The sequence below is a fragment of the Solanum lycopersicum genome, chromosome 8, assembly GCF_036512215.1.
Source record: "Solanum lycopersicum chromosome 8, SLM_r2.1".
NCBI classification, from domain to species: domain Eukaryota; kingdom Viridiplantae; phylum Streptophyta; class Magnoliopsida; order Solanales; family Solanaceae; genus Solanum; species Solanum lycopersicum.
This window is the reverse complement of record NC_090807.1, coordinates 29,576,168-29,597,538: the sequence shown is the minus strand read 5'-3', so window position 1 is coordinate 29,597,538 and position 21,371 is coordinate 29,576,168. Positions and strand designations below refer to the sequence as shown.

The 21,371-nt window shown below is 34.4% G+C and overlaps 1 protein-coding gene across 1 annotated transcript; it reads left to right on the top strand.

Annotated features, from left to right (window-relative positions):
* The first annotated feature begins 261 nt into the window (after positions 1 to 261).
* On the top strand, positions 262 to 19,505 carry LOC138337889 (uncharacterized). The gene is made up of 2 exons (XM_069288326.1): positions 262 to 427; positions 19,033 to 19,505. The coding sequence occupies exons 1-2, from the start codon at positions 262 to 264 to the stop codon at positions 19,503 to 19,505; spliced, it is 639 nt and encodes a 212-aa protein (XP_069144427.1).
* Positions 19,506 to 21,371: the final 1,866 nt, after the last annotated feature.

Here is a 21,371-nt window from a genome sequence, read left to right as displayed (position 1 = left end):
GACTCATAAAACCAAAGTTAAAACATTGCTACAGAAGAAAACTTTTAAGAACCTTGCTTTGACTTGCTTCTTAACTTTTAGACTTGACTTAACTTCTTTGACTTTGATCTTAACTTTTCTTGAATTGGATTATGGAATCAAGGTTAACAGTATCATGTTTATGGATGATTTAATGATGCTCAGATGTACTTTAGAGAGTTGGAATCAAGTAGGAAACAAAGGTACATCACTAAGGAATTAGTACAGAAATATGGGGGAAGAATGGGAAGAACTGCCATCCCTGGAGCTCTGAGAGGTGTGGGTTACCAACCCTCAAACTTCGGAGGGATGGTTAGGGAGCCCTGTCTAGTCCATCGCCCCAGAGCCTTATGGAGAGAGGTTGCTTTGGGGGGCGCTGGCTGGCTCTATGCCCCACCCCTTTCCCAAGGTAAAACTCGATTTTTGTTGCTCCTTTTTCATATCTAAACTCTCTAAAATTCAATGGTTCTTTCCCCAAACACATAGGATCATTATTACTATCAATATATGATAGATTCAATCCAAAATCACACCCAAAAATATGAACCAAGCCATCAAGAAACATCAACAACACAACAATCAAGTACTCAACGTAACTTTCAACAATGTTCTTCGAGAACTCAATTTCTTAACATTCAAAACTCAACTTCGCTGAATTGAAACATGGTTGGAGCGTGGGTGAACTAACCCAACTCTATGGGATCTCACATATATTTTTAGGGGTCCCATCGACGAATTCCACATGCAAAGCTTGAATTTTCTTGGAATTTTCTTGATTCCTCTTCTTTTCTCTCTTCTCAAAGCCCTAACGTTAATTCTAAATATTTCTAAACTGAAAAAACTATTGTTTACCCCAAGTAATTCCTCAAGATGAATAAAAAAATATAGGTAAGGAAAAGACAAATTTTCCCTTCCCAAATCCACATGTACTTTCCTTAATACAATAGCCCAACTTTTGAAAGGCATAACTCACTCATATGAACTCGAAATCGCACAAACTTAGCGGCGTTGAAAAGATCCTTCCAAGGGTTTTCCAACCATATATGTAACTACACCTAGCCCATACTTTCTAGGAGTTACGGTCGTTTGAAGTTTAACAAAAACTCTCTTTTAACTTACTTAGAAATTTCCAGATTTTCCTATATTTTCCAAATGTACGATTTCCAGATTTTGAACTTCTTTCTAGTTCTTTCTAGTTGCGAGTTATTACATATACTATGAATGAAAAATTACCTAGTGGTAAATATTTGTCATGTATATTTTTATATACATGTCAACTGACAAGGTAAAAAAGATCAATAAAGATGTAATTATAAATTACAATAATTTTTCTGAGCATAAATAAATATAAATTAATTATTAAGCTTATGAGATACATGAACCGGTGGAGCAAAAGGAATATCACCTAGGATTAGTATTGTTTTTGGGGTTTTTTCTTACCAAAACTGCTTATAATGATAACACAACAAATTTAAGCTTTTTGACTTTTTGTTCCATGTGGAGTTACCTTCTAATCGTCCATTCTTTATTATTCTTCCTCTTCTTTAAAATCGGTTATGGTATATAATCCCAAGGATGTGGCACCTCATCCGACATAATGTGAAAGATTCAAGAAACTTGCACAAATATGAGAGATATTAGGCGAGATGAAATGAATACTATCAAAACTAATATCGTCATCGCCTCGACTTCTCTTTCCAAAGAAATCACCAAAATCTCTCTTTTATAACGGAAGAATTAAATGTCAATTTTTGGTAATGATCGACCTTAAATAGGAAAAAAGAAAATTAAATAAACTGAAAATTTTTATCTAAAACTTCATATAAGAATTTAAAGGAAATTGAATGGATTCAGAAAGAAATTAAAGAATATTAGTTATATTAAAGATGGAAAGAAACCAAAGAATTGAAAAGTTGGGTAAAAAAAACAGAGACACATTTATAGAATTAACTTGCTCTTAAACATAGTGTACGACTCTTCGTCACCCTTCACCTATATGTTACAACTCTTCATTACTTTAATTTACAACTTTTTAGCTAATTTTTAGTTGGAAGATGAAAGAATCTAGAAAACAATGAATATATTAATGTCCAAAAATTTTAATAGAGTATATAAAATGCTGCTCATAGGCTGGGAGTTCAACCAACTACAGTGACATTTCATTTTAATTGAATTTCATAAAATTTATATATAGATTATTATTGAAATTTAATTAACTAGATATTTTCATATAGTATAAGGGTATAATGATAATTCAATTTTGAGATTAGAAGCTTTCTACTTTTAATAATATATATGACGATATATGATAGGATAGGATATATGATATGGTCAGCTAAAAGTTGGACTTATATGTGTCACTTCCTTTATGATAAAAAAAAAAGGGGTTAATTTCTACCCTTTTTTATGAACAAAAATCATATTTGGATTTGTAAAACCATTTATTAGAGGTCAACGTACACATCAACAAATTAAACAACCTTGTTTAATAAAAGAGTAACTCTCACATATAGCAAACATAAAATATCTATATTTCGCTATATATACAAAAGAAATCTGTTGTATAATATTCTTTGGTATAAATATACAAAATAACAATCATATAATATGTGTTTATATAATGAGTGAAAGAGATAAAAATAAAAGAAAACTGGCAGGGGAAGAACGTATTTGTATAATCATAAGTGCATAGGAAAAAAATATATGCATTTGTATTTGTATATACAATTTTTCCTCGTTTTATACAAAAACAAACACAATGTCTACATTTGTGTTTGTATAAAGTGAGAGAGGCGAGTGAGAGAGCGAGATATGCGAGAGTGACGAGCGAGATCTGGGAAATGGGAGAGAGGGAAATGAAAATATGTGTATATATACAATTTTCTCTCGCTTTATACAAACACAAACACATTTTATACATTTTCCTTCTTGTATAAAGTGAGAAAGACGAGTGAGCGAGCGAGATCTGCGAGAGTGGTGAGTGAGATCTGGGATAGGAGAGAGAGGGAAAGAAAAATATATGCATATGTAAAATTTTCTCTCGCTTTATAGAACACAAACACATTTTATGCATTTGCATTTGTATAAAACCGAGAGCGGCGAGGGAGAGGACAAGAGTGGAGAGTGAGGTTCACCAGGAGAGAGGCAAAATAAAAACAGTTTGCTATGGGGTACAATTAAATCAAACAACAGTTATAACATTTAATTTGAATTAATGGTTTGCAATTATATGCAATTTTCCCGTAATTAAAATCAAAATTAATGCCCAAATCCATTAACATAAAATCTGACCCAACTAACTATTTCCTAACCCACACTTCAAAGTTAGAAAATGGATGAATTACCTATACATTCACCTCTTTTTCCGTGATTCTAATTATTTCCTACAAGTTCTAAAATTTTCCAAAAATCCATATTTTACTCTCAAACCTCCCAAGTTCTAAAATTTTCCAAAATTCCATATTTTACCCTCAAACATCCAATCGTTGGATATGTAAATCCCAACTTTCAAAGTCAACGTTTATCTCTTTCTTATTTCACTTCAAAACTGTCTTACTATTTTTAGTCACACAATCTTAGTAGTTATTTTCGCCTTCACTTTGGAAATTAAAAATCAGTCTCTCTCGTGTAGGTTAAGGATATTTTAGACGATAAAGTTTTGAAAAGGATATTTATGAGTCTTCTACCTATTTTTAAAAATACTCCAAAATTTATAATTAAATAAAATAAGTGAATTTCCAAAATTGAACACAACAATGTAAATTAGGGGAAAAAAAAGAGGAACAATAGTAGTTATTATTTGGTAATAATTACTATAATATTTGTAAATTTTTCATAATTTGAGTTAGTTATGGACTCTAAAAACTAATCCTTCACTGAGACTAAATAGGATTCTTATTTTATTATTATTTAATCTTCTCATTATCTAATGTTAGTTTCAATTTCAGTAAAGTTTCATATGGTCTAATATATTTTTTTGAGGTAATTTTCATAACCAGATTTCTTCATGGATTGTGTTTGTTCATGTATCTAATTGATAACTTAATTCTTATTTATTGTGATACATTTATATATACACTTTATTTTATCTTACATACACCCTTTTTTCACAATGTCACACCCTATTTTTATACGGTGGTAAGGGTTTTTCCAATCTAAGTGTTGATATTGAATAGAGATTATTTTAATTTTTATTTTTTTAGAGTCCTCACTTGAAATTGAGTTATGATGTTCGAAATCACCATTTTTTATCAGTAATAAAAATGAAATGAATCATTGTTTTGCTCAGAGAATTAGAAATTTAAGTTAGGAATTTTATTGACGAGTGAATGTATTAAGCATCCCTCAAGTCGTGATTTAGCATAGTTTCTTTTATTGATATATACTTATCTTAAATTTATTTTCTGAATACATCATTACAAGCCATTATTTGTTTACATTTTTTTATTGTCGGACTTTTTATTTGGTTTTAACCTAGATTTGTAACCACATTTAGGGTCTTGACATTTAGTGACATATAATTGTCTTCTTATGCCGCACCTAATATTTTTATGTATAAGTCTCAACTTAATATTATTGGACAAGGTATGTCACCATACCACTGAGTTTACTTTTTAATGTCTAATAAAAGATGTATAACCACATTCTTAAATGAAACAAATATTTTTCACATGCCTAAAATTCATCTATTAAAAGTGCTTACTCTTATTTTTGTGAATTTTAGACAACCAATCTTTTCATTCGATTATTGTAATGAAAGGATTTCGTCGTTTTTAAAAAGCCAATAGGGAAAAAGTCTTGGTCGGAAATTTTTTCGTAGCATTCGAAATTTCCAAACCTAGTCCAGATTTGGATGAAATCGAAGTCTTTGAGGTGTAGGAAAATATAATAACAATCGGGGAAGTTAATTATGATTTTGATTGTTTGAGTAGTTACATAACTCGTTAAAGAACCCATATAACTTTACAAAATTGAATTCGGGCGGATAAAACTCCAAGAATCGACCTTAGCATGGAGGTATTTTCTCAGTTTTGTGAGTTAGATGTGTTTTGTGAAATGGGGGTCTTTGAATTTTTGAAGTAGTTCACTGGTTCGTGCAAGACACTTTAGCGCTGCTTTTGCTGATCTGGCTAGGCCACTACAATGGGGTTATGGCTGCCGTGGCAAACCTGACGCAATGTAAAGTCATAAACAATCCTTAAAAACCTTATTATTCACTTTTTGACTTTTAGAGATAAAGAATGAACCCCATGTGACTTCTACTTGTTCTCCACCACTACAATCGAGTCGATTTAGTATCTAACCTCCTTCACTATTCTGTCCACAGATATTTAATACTAGGTATAACGACATTAGGCCCGTAGCTCCCTTCAATGCTCCAGGTAAGGAATCTACAACGAGAGGTCGCGACTGAGGCAAGGGTAGAGGAAGATCTATTTTTAATGGCCATGGAACAGTAGCGCCTGCTAGATATTAGATACCAGTTGAGAATGCTCATGTGAATGAGAACCTTCTTGCGTATCATGAAGAGATAAAAGAGGATGTTGATGTTGAGAATGTTGAGAAGCTTGGACAAAAGGAAGAGGTGAGGATGATACTACATGTATTCTTCCCATCGATTTGGTGTTAGTTCTAAAGATCTTACCGTTCTTGAAAGGATTGGCTGCTCTTGGAGTTCTTCCAACTCTTCGAGCAACTCAAGCTCCTGCTAATACCCCTATTTCTATAACTACTTCAAAATTGGGTGGCAACATAGCATTGATACTTTTTTTCGTCCTTTGTCGGGTTTTGTTATGACTAGGAATGAGAATGAAATGTTGACTAAATGTTTTACGCTAAAGCCTCTGGTATTTCATGGATCTGAGGGTGAGGATGTGTATGAGTTCATTCTAGATTGCTATGAGAGGCTTCATAAATTGGGTATTGTCCATCAACATGTGGTTGAGTTTGTGTCTTTTCAACTTCCAGATGAGGCTTAGAAGGGTTTAGACCCAATTTCTGTTTTCAAAAAAATATTTGCCTAGAATTTTGAGGGATCAAAAAAGTTGTTATTAAGGCTTTGGAACAAGGCGGTATGTTTGTGGCTGCTTCCATCAGCATGGGGTTGAGTTTTTCTCTTTTCAACTTCGAGGTGAGGCTAAGAAGGGTGGGCATGTTATGGGAAATGCAAATCTTTTACCTTACCTTGACTTACTTAGACCAAATTTTTGTTCTAAAAAAATATGTGCCTAGAACATTGAGGGATCAAAAAAGCTGAATTTATAGCTTTAGAACAAGGTTGTATGTCTGTGGCTGCTTATGAGGCCAATTTCAACGTCTTTTATTGATATGCTACTCAATTGGTTACTACTGAGGAGGAGAGGATCAATTTTTTATTAGGGGAATGAATTCGGAGTTGCAAGTATTATCTATTTATATGACCTCTGCAGGGAGGAGCTTTTACGAGGTGACATATTTTGTTAAGAAAGGGGAGGGTATGTCAAGAAGGTCAACCAAAGATGCTTGTGAAAAGGGACAAGAATTAAGAAAACTTTCAAGGTTCTTACTCTAGAGGTTCAGGAAGGCCAAAGCTCACAGCCAAGCCAACTTAGTATGCTATCTGTGCATCTACAGGTAACTACTCGGGAACTCCATCTTATAATTTTTAGGATAGCTAGGGAGTCGCAGCTTCGACGGGCGGCACATGTGTTTTGATCGTACTTGTTACAATTATGGAGAACCTAGGCATATGAGGAGATATGTTACCCACCAACACGTATTACATGCTGCACAATAGTCTTCAAGCGCAATAGTTTTCATGGAGAATGACAATAATAGTAGAAGACGTCCATGAGTTAGGAGAGGAGTCAATCAACAAGGTCATGGAGGTAGATGAAAGGGTAACAGAGGTAGGGGTAAAGCGCAACTAGGTAGGGAAGTATCTCTTTAAGAAGTACCATTCTTATTTGTGACCAAATGGCTAATGTGTTTTTTATCCAGGTTCTACTTATTCATATGTATCCATGAGATTTTCATTAGAATTTGATATAAATTGTGATATTTTTATGCCCTTATCCCTATTTCTACCACAGTAAGAGAGTCGAACATAGTTACCCATGTGTATCGTGTTTGTTTTATTTTGTCTATGGCTTTTCAGATTTTTAATATGACAGACTTTGATATTATTTTAGGCATGACTTAGTTGTCCCTCCTATTACAATGTCTTAAAATGTAATACGAAGTCAAATCTTGAGATTTTGGGAAGGGAAAAGTTAGAATGGAGAGGAGTGTGCAAGACTAAGCAAGATATAATCATATCCTCCAATCGTCTAGAAAACTGGTAGGGAAGGGTTGTTGTCTTATTTGGCTAATGTTAGGGATTTTGAGGTTGATACTTTATCTATTAAGTCTTTTCCCATGGTGTCGAAAATTATAGAAATGTTTCCTAATGATTTACCTACTATGCCTCTGGATAGATATATATATATTTTCATTGATCTAGATCCTGGTACTCATCCTATTTCGATCCCTCCATATATCATGGTCCCGATAGAATTAAGAGAGCTTAAGGTCAAACCCAAGAGCTCCTCGATAAGAGATTTATTTATCCTAGTGCTTCCTCATGGGATTGTCCATTGTTGATTGTTAAGAAAAATGGTCACATGAGAATGTATATAGATCTGCGACATTTGAATAAGGTCACCATTCGAAACAAGTACCCTTAACCTCGAACGGATGATCCTTTTGACCAATTTCAAGGTCCAACAATTTTCTCTAAGATTGATCTAAGATCTAGTTACCACCAATTGAAAATTAGGATTGATGAGGTGGCCAAGACGATGTTTAGAGCTCGCTATGGGCACTATGAGTTTTTCGTTATGTCATTTGGTTTAAACAATGCGCCTGCAGCTTCCATGAGTTTGATGTATGTGGTGTTTGGGTGTTCTTGGGAAGCAAAGATTGTACGCTAAATTTTCTAATGTGAATTTTTGTTGACTTTGGTAACGTTTTAAGGACATGTGGTTTCAAAAGAAGGTGTAATGGTAGATCCTCACAAGATTGAGGCGGTTAAGAATTTGTTTCGGCCTAGCTTTGTGATTGGAGTTAGTAGTTTTATGGGGCTCGCTAGATACTATTGTCTATTTGTTGAGAATTTTGCTTATATTGCCACTCATTTAACCAATTTTATCAAAAAAGAGATACCATTTGAATGGACTAAAAAATGTGAGAAAAGCTTTTGATCACCGCACCCATTATAACATCACCGGTGGAAGGTAAAGATTTCGTTATTTATTGTGATGTTTCACATTCTGGCATGAGTGCTCTGTTGATGTAGGATAAGAATGTTACAGATTATGTTTCGCGTCAAATGAAGGTATGCATGAGAGGAATTATCCAACATATGATTTAAAGATGGCAGCGGTAGTGTTTGCTTTTATGATTTTGCATTATTACCTCTATAGTGTTAAGTGTGAGGTCTTCATTGATCACCGTAGTTTGAATCATATATATACTCAAAATAATCTGAATTTAAGACAGCGAAGGTGGATGTAGGTACTTAAAGATTATGATGTGACCATTTAATACCATCTGTGCAAGGATAATGTAGTCGAAGACGCTTTCAATCGAAAGGCAATGAGTATGGGTAGTTTAGCTCGCTTAAATAACCCTTTGCTAAGGAAATTTAGACCTTAGAATTTAAGTTCATGCATTTGGGTATCACAAAATGAGGTGGGGTGTTATCTAGCAATAAAGTGAGGGCCACATTCATTGATGAGATCAAGTACAAACAATTTGAAGATAAAAATTTGGAGCATCTTAGAAAGAAGACCATTCTTGGTAAAACATAATAGACCACTCTTGATGCGGAAGGTGTAGGAGACTCATGGTTTGCGATATTATATTATCTGTGTGTGATAAAGATGTATGGAGATTTGAAGAGAACTTATCGGTGGCTAGGCATGAAGATGGCTAAGTTTGTGGCTAAGTGTCAAAATTGCCAACAAGTAAAATATGAACACCAAAGGTCTTCAAGTTTGCCTTAAAGAAAGCGAATTCCAAAATGGAAGTGGGAAATTATAGCCATGGATTTTGTGGTTGGCCTTCCCAAGACGTTGTAGAAGTTTTGATTCAATTTGGGTAGTGGTAGATAGATTGACTAAGTCATCCCATTTTATGCCTGTAAGAAAAAATTATAATTTTGAACAATTTTTAAATTTTTATGTAAAAGAGATAGTGAGGTTGCATGGGGTGCCCCTTTCTATCCTCTCAGATCGTGGTACGCAATTTGGACCCAAGTTTTGGAGGAAATTACATAATTAATTGGGCATACAACTCCATTTGAGTATAACATTTCATCCACAGACGTATGGGCAATCAGAAAGGACCATTCAATTATTAAAAGACAAGTTGAGGACATATGTGATTGATTTGGAAGGCATTGGGATATGTTCTCACCTTTGTGTGAATTTTCTTATAATAATAATTATCACTCCAGCATAGATATAGCACCATCCGGGCACTCCATGGGAGGGGATGTAGATCACCCATAGGATGCTTTGAGGCTGGCGATGTGAACCGTTGGGGGTTGATTTAGTGAAAGATTCTCAAGATAAGGTGAGAACTTATCCGGTGAAAATGTTCTTCTTAATGTATCCCCTGTGAAATGGGTGATGAGATTTCATAAGAAAGGTAAGCTAAATCCTATATATATTGGTCCATTAGAGATCCTTGAATGTTTAAGACCAGTAGTGTATAAATACCTTTGCCTTCTAATATATCGAGTGTCATCCGGTATTCCATGTATCCATGTTGAAGAGGTATCATGGCAAGGAGGATTATATCATTAAGTTAGACTCAACTATTTTAGATAAGGACCTCTAATATGATGAGGATCCGATTGCAATTATTGATTGTGATGTGCATAAGTTGAGAACCAAAGAGATTATGTCCGTGAAGGTCTAATAGAAGCATCATCCAGTTGAGGAAGCTACTTGGGAAACTGAGAAGGATATGTGCGTAACACTTCGAAAGTTCATGACTTAGTCTAGAGCCTCACATTATGAAACAAGCCTTAAAAAAATGTTTCGAGGCCTAAATCAATGTATCAAAACAAACTAGGAAGTGTTAGAGACAAAACATTAAGAAACGAGGGTGTGAAGGTGGAAGGGGCCTCGAAGTTAAAGTTAAGTTGGACTTCACTTTTGGAAGTCCAACGTAATTAGGGGTAGTTTGGGTATTTTGGGGTGGAATATATATTGATTTTAGGTCAATTAACACCCATTTCCCACTTCTAAACTCAAAGCCAAATATAAAACCCATTTTTCTCCCACTTCTCTCTACATTCTCTCTGTATCTCATCCTCCATTGAAGAATCTAAGAAGCTTGAGGAAGAAGACAAAGTATCAAAGGTTATTAATCAAATTTTTTGGATAAAGATCCCAAAGTTATGGATTCTTTCACACTTGGTATTCCTTTTCCCAAGAGGTCCATTCAAAGTTGATTTCAAAATAACCAAAAATCAAGGGTTTGTCTCTACAAATGAGTTTTCTTCTAAAGTTAAAATTGATGATTGATTATGAAGTATTATGGCTATCTAAGGCTAACTAAGTGTATATTGTTGAGTAATTTATGTTTATTAATTGTAATTTCATGTGATTCGTGTCCTTTACCTAATTTCCCCAAATCTTGGATCTTCCTTATAAATTGATGGGAATTGATGAATGTCTTGTTCGTTAGCCTTGTTTCCACTATATAATTCATTCATGGACTTCTTAGGGTTATGTATTATTAGGATTGGATGTAGTTCTTGAATAATTCATGATAAACCCTTTTCAATTAACCTTAGGTTATGACTTGAGGTTGACATGATTAGTGATGATACAATTGACTAAGTTCTTGTATAGATTGCTATTGTATAATGTTGTTAATAAAATTATGTATGAATATGGTTGGATTGATGGTAAAATCTTGAAGAAGGCTTATGAAGGCTATATGGTAAGACTTTATGATCTTGAGTCCTTTACTTCAATGATGATGGCTTATGCTTGAAGATGATGTTCAATTGAATTATTATGTGTGATTAGATAAAGATGATGATGATGATGTGTTCAATATGATAAAATGTCTTAACTATGTGAATTGTGAGGTCATGTTAAGGGAATGAAAATACAATGTTGAATATGAATCACTTCTGTGCCTTACCATGATATGACTATGATATGTTTATCTCACAAATGAAGGGTTGTTATGAAAGGATATTCTCATGCAATACCTAATGAGCTAATGACTACGAGCATACAAAGGGCTAGTATCCTATGGCCTAGACTATGATATAATGATTAAGAAAGGCTTAAATGTATTTCAAAGAAGGGACTTTAGCTTAGCACCGAGTGAAGTTGACAATGAGAGTGTTGACTCCATAATAGAAGGGAGATTCACGAATGGTCTCATGAGATGAGGACTACAATGCTAATGGGCATATAGAGGGTCCAAGACACATCTCCTAGTTCCTTATCTATGTTGCCTCCATAGGAATACTAGATAGTGGATCCACCTAGAAAGTTATGTTCATGTTTAGTTCTACCTTTGCAAGTAGAGCACTTTCTTTTCGTGTAGGGTTCATCACACGTGATTCCATGTTTAGCTCACATGGTCTATGTCGGTTAAGGCAATTGTTCCCGAAAGTAAAATGAATGAATGAAGTAGAATACTAACTAGGGTAACTTAAGAGGTTCTTCTTAGTGTGGGTAGGGGTATGTGACTTTACCTATACATTGCACAAGTTGACCTTGAGCGAAGTCCTAGGAGGCTGTTCTTATGTTATTATGCTCTTATGATATTATGAAATGTATATATGTTGTTCCTATATGATGTTCTTACATGAGGTTGGTTACATTGATGAACATGAAATTGGTCTAAATTACTATATATGATGACGACGACACATGATGGAATGTATATGAAGAAAGGCATTATGTATGATCCCTTTTCTTGTTTACTTGATTGCATGGGGTTAAGGGGATTCACATGAGCAATGCACTTGTAGGCTTGGAATTTTATTGTTGATAAGGGTTTTGTATGTTGATAACATTAACTAATGAACATGAAATTCTAATATGACTTTATGATGATGTTGTCCTTGTTTATGAACATGTCTTATGTTTATTGTCTTGTATATGCCATCTTATGTGTGCATAAAGACATTTTAAATGACTTTGCATGTTTCTAAAGAAATGCTCCTTTTTATGCATGTCTTAAAGTGATTTTATGTGCATATATCCATACTTAGTACAAGTGGTTATACTAACCCATATTCTTTCCCTTTTCCTAAACAATGTAGGTTTGGCTCATTGAAGTACTTTGAGGCTAAAAGCAAGAAGGCTCGGACTAGTTCCTCCAAGTTTTGGTTGGTCCTCTAGTTCGAGGATGGTTCCACGTATTCTATCTTAGTAGTATTGCTATTGTCTAAAGAAATTCATTTTTTCCTATTGTTGAAAGATATTATTGTAAGCCTATAATACAATTATGAATTTGTAAGGGCTATGCCCAGATGTTTAATTCGTTTTTATGGTTTATGCGAGACAAAGTATTAGACAAAATTTCTATGTATTGATTATGTTGTCTTAGAGATAATCCTAAGTAATTTTCATATGCGAGGAGTCTAAGTAAAATCCATATATGATATGTGAGAGGTCTATGTATACCTCACTACGTAAAAGTTTTAAATTTTCCGTGTTTTTGGCCTATGACATATAATGACGAATGCTCAAGGCTAGCTAAGTCCTCTTCGAGGACAACAACACCAGTTGTGTCCCGGTCGTGAAAAACTTGGTATCATAGGATTAGGTTAAAGTAATCTTTGGATTGATGTCTCACTAAACCACGTTTACGTAGAGTCTTTATCATGGGTGTGAAGTGCGCCGAACTTGTGAAAGATAGGCTATGTGAAGCTTAGCAATTCTCACCTTTTTTGTAATTTTAAAAGTCATATCCAAAGAGTGATAACTCTATGTGTCCTTATCTTCTAACAATGTTTTGTGGTTATAGCCTATGACTACTAGAAGGGCAGTCGCAAGAAGAGTCGAAGAAGAGATTGCTAATGCGGGAGCTCCTCCCCAAGATAACCAAGCTCTTCCAGAAGACAATAAAGTTCCTTAGGGAGGCCAAGATCCAGTCACTCCTCCGCCTATGACGGATGGAGATACAAGGTCGTATTTTATGACCTTGGCTCAAGCTATGACTACTCAAGTTCAAGCCATGACATCTCAAGCAAACCGGGAAGTTGGACCCCATTCAACAAAATGCTAGTATCATGGCTTCTCGCTTGAGGGTCTTCACTAGGATGAACCCTAATATTCTTTGGGTCAAAGGTAGATTAAGATCCCCATGACTTGATTGATGAGATCTACAAGATCTTGTATGCTACAGGGTTGACTTCAATTGAAAAGGTTGATCTATCCTTTTATTAAGTCAAGGATGTGGCTCAAACTTGGTATACCCAATGGAGAGACAATAGGCCTTTGGGAGGTGGTCCCGTAACTTAGGGGATCTTTAAGAGGGATTTTTTTGATAGGTTCTTCCCAAGGGCGAAGACGGAAACTAAAATTAAAGAAATCATCAACCTTCGTCAAGGAGGTAAGAGTGTTCTACAATACTCTTTAAAGTTCATTAAATTGCCTAAGTATGCCCCTTCCTTGGTGTCTAACCCAAGGGATAAAATGAGTCGCTTTCTTACGAGAGTGTACAATGATTTGGTTGAAGAATTCATTTGGCGATGCTCCATGACAACATGGATATTTGTCGATTGATGGTGAATTCTCAACAAGTGCAAGCGACTAGGATTAAGAGGAAGGTTAAGGATGCTAAGAGGGCCAAGTCTTTGAAGCTAGTTCTTCTAATGATAAGTTGGATATCCAAGACAGGCCTAGATTTAAGAAGAAATTTTCTAATCAAGTTCCTTCTAAGTTTCCCAAGGCTCGTGATGATAGGGTGTCTAACCCTAAGTCTCAAAAGAGAAGAAGTGGAAGCTCACCACGTGAAAAAACCTACTTGTAGCAAGTGCATTAAGAAACATGTAGGTGAATGCTTAGTTGAAACGGGTAATTGCTTTGGTTGTGGTAAGAATGGCCACAAAATTAGGGATTGTCCAAATATAAGGGTTCAAGAGAAAGGGAGTTCTCAAGCTCAAGCAAGTGTAACTAACTCCGACGTTCCAAGGAAGAATCACTTTTATGCTCTCCGTTCTAAGGGTGAACAAAAGTTTTCTCCCGATATGGTGCCCATTATGTTATAAGTCTTCTCTATTAATGTTTATGCTTTACTTGATCCTGGTTCTACCTTGTCGTTTGTTACTCCTTTGGTATCTATAAAGTTGTAAATATCGCCCAATATCTTAATTGAACCATTTTTGGTTACTACCCCGGTGGGTGACTCCATTATTGCAAAAGAGCCTATATGAGTTGTCCTAGAATGTTGCGCAATAGAGTTACTAAGGTGGACCTGGTAGAACTTGATATGGTAAATTTTGATGTCATTTTGGGAATGGATTGGTTGCATATTTGTTTTGCGTCCATAGATTGTAGAACAAGGATAGTCAAGTACCATTTTCCTAATGAACCTGTCCTAGATTGGAAGGGAGGAAATTCTATTCCTAGAGGTCATATCATTTCTTTTTAAAAGCTTGTACATAATCTCTAAATGGTATCTATACCATATTGTAAGAGTTAAGGATCTAGACTCCGAAACTCCTCCTCTAGAGTCGGTCCTCGTAGTGAAGGACTTTTCGGAAGTCTTTCTCGATGACTTGCCCAGAATTCCTCTTGAACTGGAAATTGATTTTGGTATTTACCGGATACAAATCCTATTTCCTTTCCTCCTTAACGGATGTCTCCGGCTGAATTGAAAGAGTTGAAGGCTCAACTCAAATATTTACCAGATAAAGGCTTCATTCAACCTAGTATTTCTCCTTGTGGTGCTCTGGTTTGTTTTTGAAGAAGAAAGATGGGTCCCTTAGGATGTGCATTGATTACCATAAACTCAATAAGGCCACCATAAAGAACATGTATCCTCTCCCTAGGATCGATGACCTATTTTATCAACTCCAAGGGGAAAGCTACTTTTCTAAAATTGATTTGAGGTTGGAATATCACCAACTTAGGGTGAGATGTGAAGATATTCCCAAAACGTCTTTCCAAACTAGGTATGTTTACTAGGAGTTCCTAGTCATGTCATTTGGGTTAACCAATGCCTCGGGGACTTTCATGGACTTAATGAATAGAGTGTTCTGAAATACCTTGATGCCTTTGTGATTGTCTTTATTGATGACATCTTGGTATATTCTAAGAGTTAGGATGAGCATATGGTCCATTTGAGGGTGGTATTGCAAGTCCTTAAGGAACACCAACTCTTTGCTAAGCATAACAAGTGCGAATTTGGTTGAGATTCATTGCGTTTCTTGGTCATATCATCACTTGTGAGGGTCTAGAGGTCGATACGAGAAAGAAGAAGCAATTAAGAACTGGCCTTGACCTTTGGCTCCAATCGATATAAGAAGTTTCTTGTGTCTAGCCGGGTACTATAGATTTTTTTCCGATGGTTTTGCGACTATTGCATCTCCTTTTGAAAACATTGACTCAAAAGAACGTGAGGTTTGAGTTGTCGGAGGCCTGTGAAAGAGGCTTCCAGGAGTTGAAAGATAGGCTTACCTCCGCTACGCATGTTTTCTAGTTGTTGGCTTATGAAGGTTCTCCTATGTAGGTGTTAAACTAGGTGCACGCACGGTCCGGAGGGTTGGGTCGTGATTTTCGATATCTAAGAAATCACTTTACGTGCAAAATTTACTTATTTAATGTATCTAATTCATAAAAATATATACTTATCAATTTTTACAATATACATATATACTAATGTATCATGATTAATATAGTCAGCTCGAAAACAAAAATAAAAAAAATTAACAACATAATATATGTAACTACACACCTTTTACTGTCGGAACTATTTTACTATGAAATTAAAGCTCTGTTCTATTTTATACATATCATATCTAGGCTTATGTTTTATCAGGATTCCTAAATGACACATTTAATTTTTTTTCTTCAGATTCTTCAATCTCTCATCAAAATCAAAATATTCATGATGTATAGTTTCAAATATTTTTGATAATTTTGAATCTATATTGAAAGGATCTTTGACGAACAGGGAGAAGAAATTTGAAATCATTACTTATGTATCGTTTATAACTCACCTCGCTTTCATATATTTTTGAATGTATTCATCATGTATCAGCTATTGTTTTCTATTTTTTCAATCTATTACGATTTGAGTGATGCAAGAGAGAAGAAAATTTGAATTGTTTGAAGTTGGATGGATTTAAAATATAATCGAGAGAAGAAAATTTAAATTTTAAATTGAAGCTGCGCGGTTTTGGAAGTGAATTGAGAGAAGAAAAATTGATTTTGATTTTATTTAAGCTGTTATGATAATGGAGAGATTTGAATCAACTAGATTATCATGATTTGAGGAACTCACATTCAATTTTATATTCCTTTCTTTTTTAAAAGATAACTTAACTTGTGCCTGTTGTATCACATATAATGTATCCCAAAAATGAATGTTGAATTACTATAATACCCCCAATTAAAAATACAGAATTAATTTATTTTTAGTTTAATTACTTATATTATGTTAGATATAGATTCTTTTTGCATTAAACGATTGTGAATTTTGTTATATATTGTGAATTTTTTGAAGAGTTGAAACTTTTTTGACGGGTTGTGACATTTTCGATGAGTAGTGACTTTTCAGAAGGGTTGTGATTTTTTCAAAGGGTTGTGACTTTTCCAAAGCATTGTGTCTTTTTTGATAAGTTGTAACTTTTTCAAAGTGTTGTGACTTTTCTGATGAGCAATGCCTTTTTCGAAAGGTTATAACTTTTATGATAAGACACAATTAGCACATATTCATAACACTGTTTATTAGCTATAAGTAGAAGTGTTTCTTCCCATTTTTATACTATAGTTTTCAAGTTTTCTACATTTCTTCTTCTTAAAATATCCCAAGTGTTGTTTGCAACAATTGATAAAGTTCGAAATTCAACCAAACTCGAGGTACTATATAAGAAAGAATAAGTGAATAAATTGTAGCAACTTATTCATCAATTCATACTTGTATTTTGTTCTTACGATTATCATCATGCACATACTTCAATATTATTTGTATCATTTTAGAAATTAAATTCACTTTAATTAACCTACATATTTTATTGGGATAATGCCCAAGTACCCCCTCAACCTATGTCCGAAATCTCAGAGACACACTTATACTATACTAAGATCTTATTACCCCCCCCCCCCTGAACTTATTTTATTAATAATTTTTTACCCCTTTTTAGCCTACGTGGCACTATCTTGTGGGCCCAACGATGGTTGACTCTCTTTTTTTCAAACTAGTGTCACGTAAGCTCAAAAGGGATAGAAAGTTACTTATAAAATAAGTTTAGGGGGGTAATAGGACCTTAGTATAGTATAAGTGTGTCTCTGGAATTTCGGGCATAGGTTGAGGGGGTAGTTGTGCATTTTCCCTATTTTATTTGTTAAAGAAAACATATTTCCTACGAATAGTCACAACAATTTTAACCATCATCTTTCTTCGATCATAAATCGCAATCATCCACTCCTTATAAATTCTTGGGGATGTCTTTTTTGTGAGTATCTGAAATCACTTAACAATTTCATAAATGATTCATCCCTAATCCAGTAATATGTTTTCATTGTTGGGTATGTAGCAGGAATTGATGGGAAATAGAGGAAAAGAGGGAACTTGAAATGTTGAGAACTTGAAGAGTTGAGAACTTGAAAAGTCCTCATATTCTTTAATGAAAAAGACATTTGTCCCTCATCGGTGATTGAAAGAAAAATAGGAGAGATTAAATAGAGACACTTCTATTAATTGTTAAAAGGGTTGGAAAGAGGGACCCCCCCTGGTGCCATCATCGTCGCTCGCTCGTCTCGGCTACGACTCCCGCTTTGGCTTTGGGAAATGGTCGATCAACAGATTATTTTTTGGACTAAATTTGTTTAATTATTTATTTGTTTATTTGCTTATTTAATTAATTAATTAAATTAAATTTTTTCAATTAATTACTTTATAACAGAAATATTTTAGTTATTTAGTTGAAATTAACCGAAACGTTTCAACTTTTTAGTTGATTAACCCGATTCGATTCCGCACACGACACGTCTGATTTAAAAACTTTCCCATTTTATTTAAATTTCCCGCCATTTCAGAAATGACTGTTCTAAAAGGTTGCAACTTTCAGAAACAGTCAGTACCATTTGAAAGGTTGCAAACATTAATGGTCGTGTGGATGATGAAAGGGTTACAACCTTTCGGAACCTGTTCCTTTTGCCTATAAATACCATTCATTATTCTTCCAAATTTTTCCTTACGAATTTTTCTAATCTCTTCTTCTTCTTCTGTACAACAATTACTTTGTGTAATTTACTGTAGGTGAGTTGTTCACTGACACCGGAGTTTTTGGTATCTATACTCTGGTGATTGATATCATTTTACCTTGAGAGGTCATATTCAAAATCAAACCTCGGATACTAGAGGAGAACAATTTCTTTAAGGAGAAACTGTGAGTTCAGTTGACTTGATCTTTTTCCTGTTAAACTTTTTAAAAATTCTGGTACATGTTTTACAGATTTTTGTTTTTTGTGAATTAAATTTCTCTTCTTCGTTCTTAGTGATTCAGTAAATTTTTATTAATTCGTGTTTCTGCAAAATTTATTAGAATCAGTAATTCTAGTTTTTTCTAACACAGATTGGCAACAATCTGAAGGAAATTATTTTATTATTATTAACTGTATTTCTGGTAGAGACAAAAATCTTCGTGATTTTATACTCCTTGAAGTCTGCAATTATAATTTATTACTTACTAAGACTTTATCTACTTTTGTTTATCAAAAATAGCAAACAATGGTGTTACAGTGGTTGTTGCTGCACCAAACTGAACTGTTGTACTACAAGCAGAGAAATCGGGTAAATTCACTGGTTTGAATTTCAAAGGTTGGCAGCAACGGATATTTTTCTGGCTTACCACTCATGGTCTGCATAAATTTACCAGTAAAGGAACTCCAGTGTCTACTGATGATATGCTAGGCAGAGAAAAAATCATGATTATTGAAGCATGGAAACAAGCAGACTTTCTGTATAAAGGCTACATTTTGAGTTCTTTAGAGGATGACTTATATAATTTCTATAGTGCAATAACAACTTCAAAAGAGTTGCGGGATGCACTTGAGAAAAAATATAAGATAGAAGATGCATGCTTGAAAAAGTTTGTGGTCGCAAAGTTTTTAGACTATAAAATGGTAGATAGTAAAACAGTTGGATCTCAAGAGCACGAACTTCAACTTATTCTCCATGATCTGATTGTTAAAGATATGGTAGTAATTGAATCTTTTCAAGTGGCTGTAATGATCGAGAAGTTGTCTCCTTCGTGAAAAGATTTCAAAAATTATCTAAAGCACAAGCATAAAGAAATGAAGCTTGAAGATCTTCTTATTCGGCTCAAGATTGAGGGATATAACAAAAACGCCGAAAATAAGTCTCGTAAGAGCTCAACAATCATTGGAGTTAATATTGTTTAATAAGCTCCTACCAAAGGCAAAAAGAGAAAGAAGTCCAACGGGCAGAAGTTAGAACAGGCCAAGAAGAAATTCAAAGGAAATTGTTACAACTCTGGCAAGCCTGCTCATAGGTCTTCTTATTGTCATGTTCCAAGAAAGGACAAAGAGAAAGGCAATAGCAAAATTCAAACAAACATCGTGGAAATGATGGAAGATGCAGATGACTTGTGTGCAATGATCTCAAAGTACAACTTAGTTGGAAATTTCAAGGAGTTGTTTCACGACTCAGGTTCCACTTGACAAATTTTCTCTGTGAAAGAAGCCTTTGCAACATACACTCCTGCTGAGTACGATGAAGATTTGTTCATGGGAAACACAGCAACAACAAGGATTGCAGGAACTGGAAACTAATGTTGAAAATGAAACCGGCAAGGTGTTGACTTTGAACAGTGTTTTGCATGTCCCTACTATTAAGAAAAATTTAGATTCTGCTGCACTACTTATTAAGAACGGGTTTTAAGTGTGCCCTAGTTAGTTATAAAGTTGTAATAAGTAAGAACAAAATGTTCATAGGAAAGGGCTACCTCAATGAGGGTCTCTTCAAACTAAATATAATGGTTGTTGACAGTATTAATAAGAATTTTGTTTCTATCTACTTAATTGAGTCAAATAATTTATGGCATGCCCGTTTGGGACATGTAAATTAAAAAGTCTTGTGAAAATTGGTTACTCTAGAAATATTGTCTGATTTTAAATGCGATAAATCACAACGCGAAATTTGTGTGGAACGTAATTAAACACCCTTAGAATTCTGTTGAAATAAATTCCAAAAGTTTAGACTTAATTCACACAGATATATGCGATATCAAGTCGACACCATCTTGTGGTGGAAAAAAGTATTTTATAACATTTATTGACGACTGCACTCGATTTTTTATGTATATTTGTTTAAAAGTAAGGATGAAGCAATTGATGCATTTAAGCAATAAAAAAATGAAGTGGAAAACCAATTGAATCTAAAGATAAAAATGATTCATAGTGATAGGGGTGGAGAATATGAATCTCTTTTTGCAGAGATATGTTTGGAATATGGTATTATTCATCAAACTACTGCACATTATACACCATTGTTAAATGGTTTGGCGGAACGGAAGAACAGAACATTAAAAGGAAATGATGAATGCCTTGATGATCAATTATGGTTCACCACGAAACCTTTGGGAGGGAAGCAACCCTTATGGCTAATAAGATACTCAATAGGGTACCCCATCGAAAAACACAATCATTCCATATGAGTTGTGGTAAGGAAGGAAACCCAACTTGAAATAATTCAAAATGTGGGTGTGTTTTGCCAAGGTAGATGTTCCTTTACCGAAGAGGGTTAAAATTTGACCCCAAACAGTAGACTGTGTATTTATTGAATATGTTGTGAACAGTAAGGCCGTAAGGCCTGCCGATTTTTAATTCACAAATCTTATAATCCTGAGATTCATGTTAATACGATAATTGAGTCAGATAAAACAAAGTTTTTGAAAATATTTATCCGTATAAAACATAATGTGATTCGACAAGTGAAAGACCTAAACGACCACAAGAAGAATGAACGGAAAATACACTAACTAGTGAGGATCTTGGGCGTAGTACTGCTTCTTTTGGACAAATTTGTGGTACTATTGCTTGAAAATGAGCCTCAAACATTCAAAGCAGCAATCTTCGTCTGACTCAACTTATTGGAAAGAA

Coding starts and splice junctions, on each gene's coding strand:
- LOC138337889 (XM_069288326.1), top strand. CDS start 262: ATGGGAAGAACTGCCATCCCTGGAGCTCTGAGAGGTGTGGGTTACCAA. Junction 428..19,032: donor TGCCCCACCCCTTTCCCAAG/GTAAAACTCGAT, acceptor TACTACAAGCAG/AGAAATCGGGTAAATTCACT.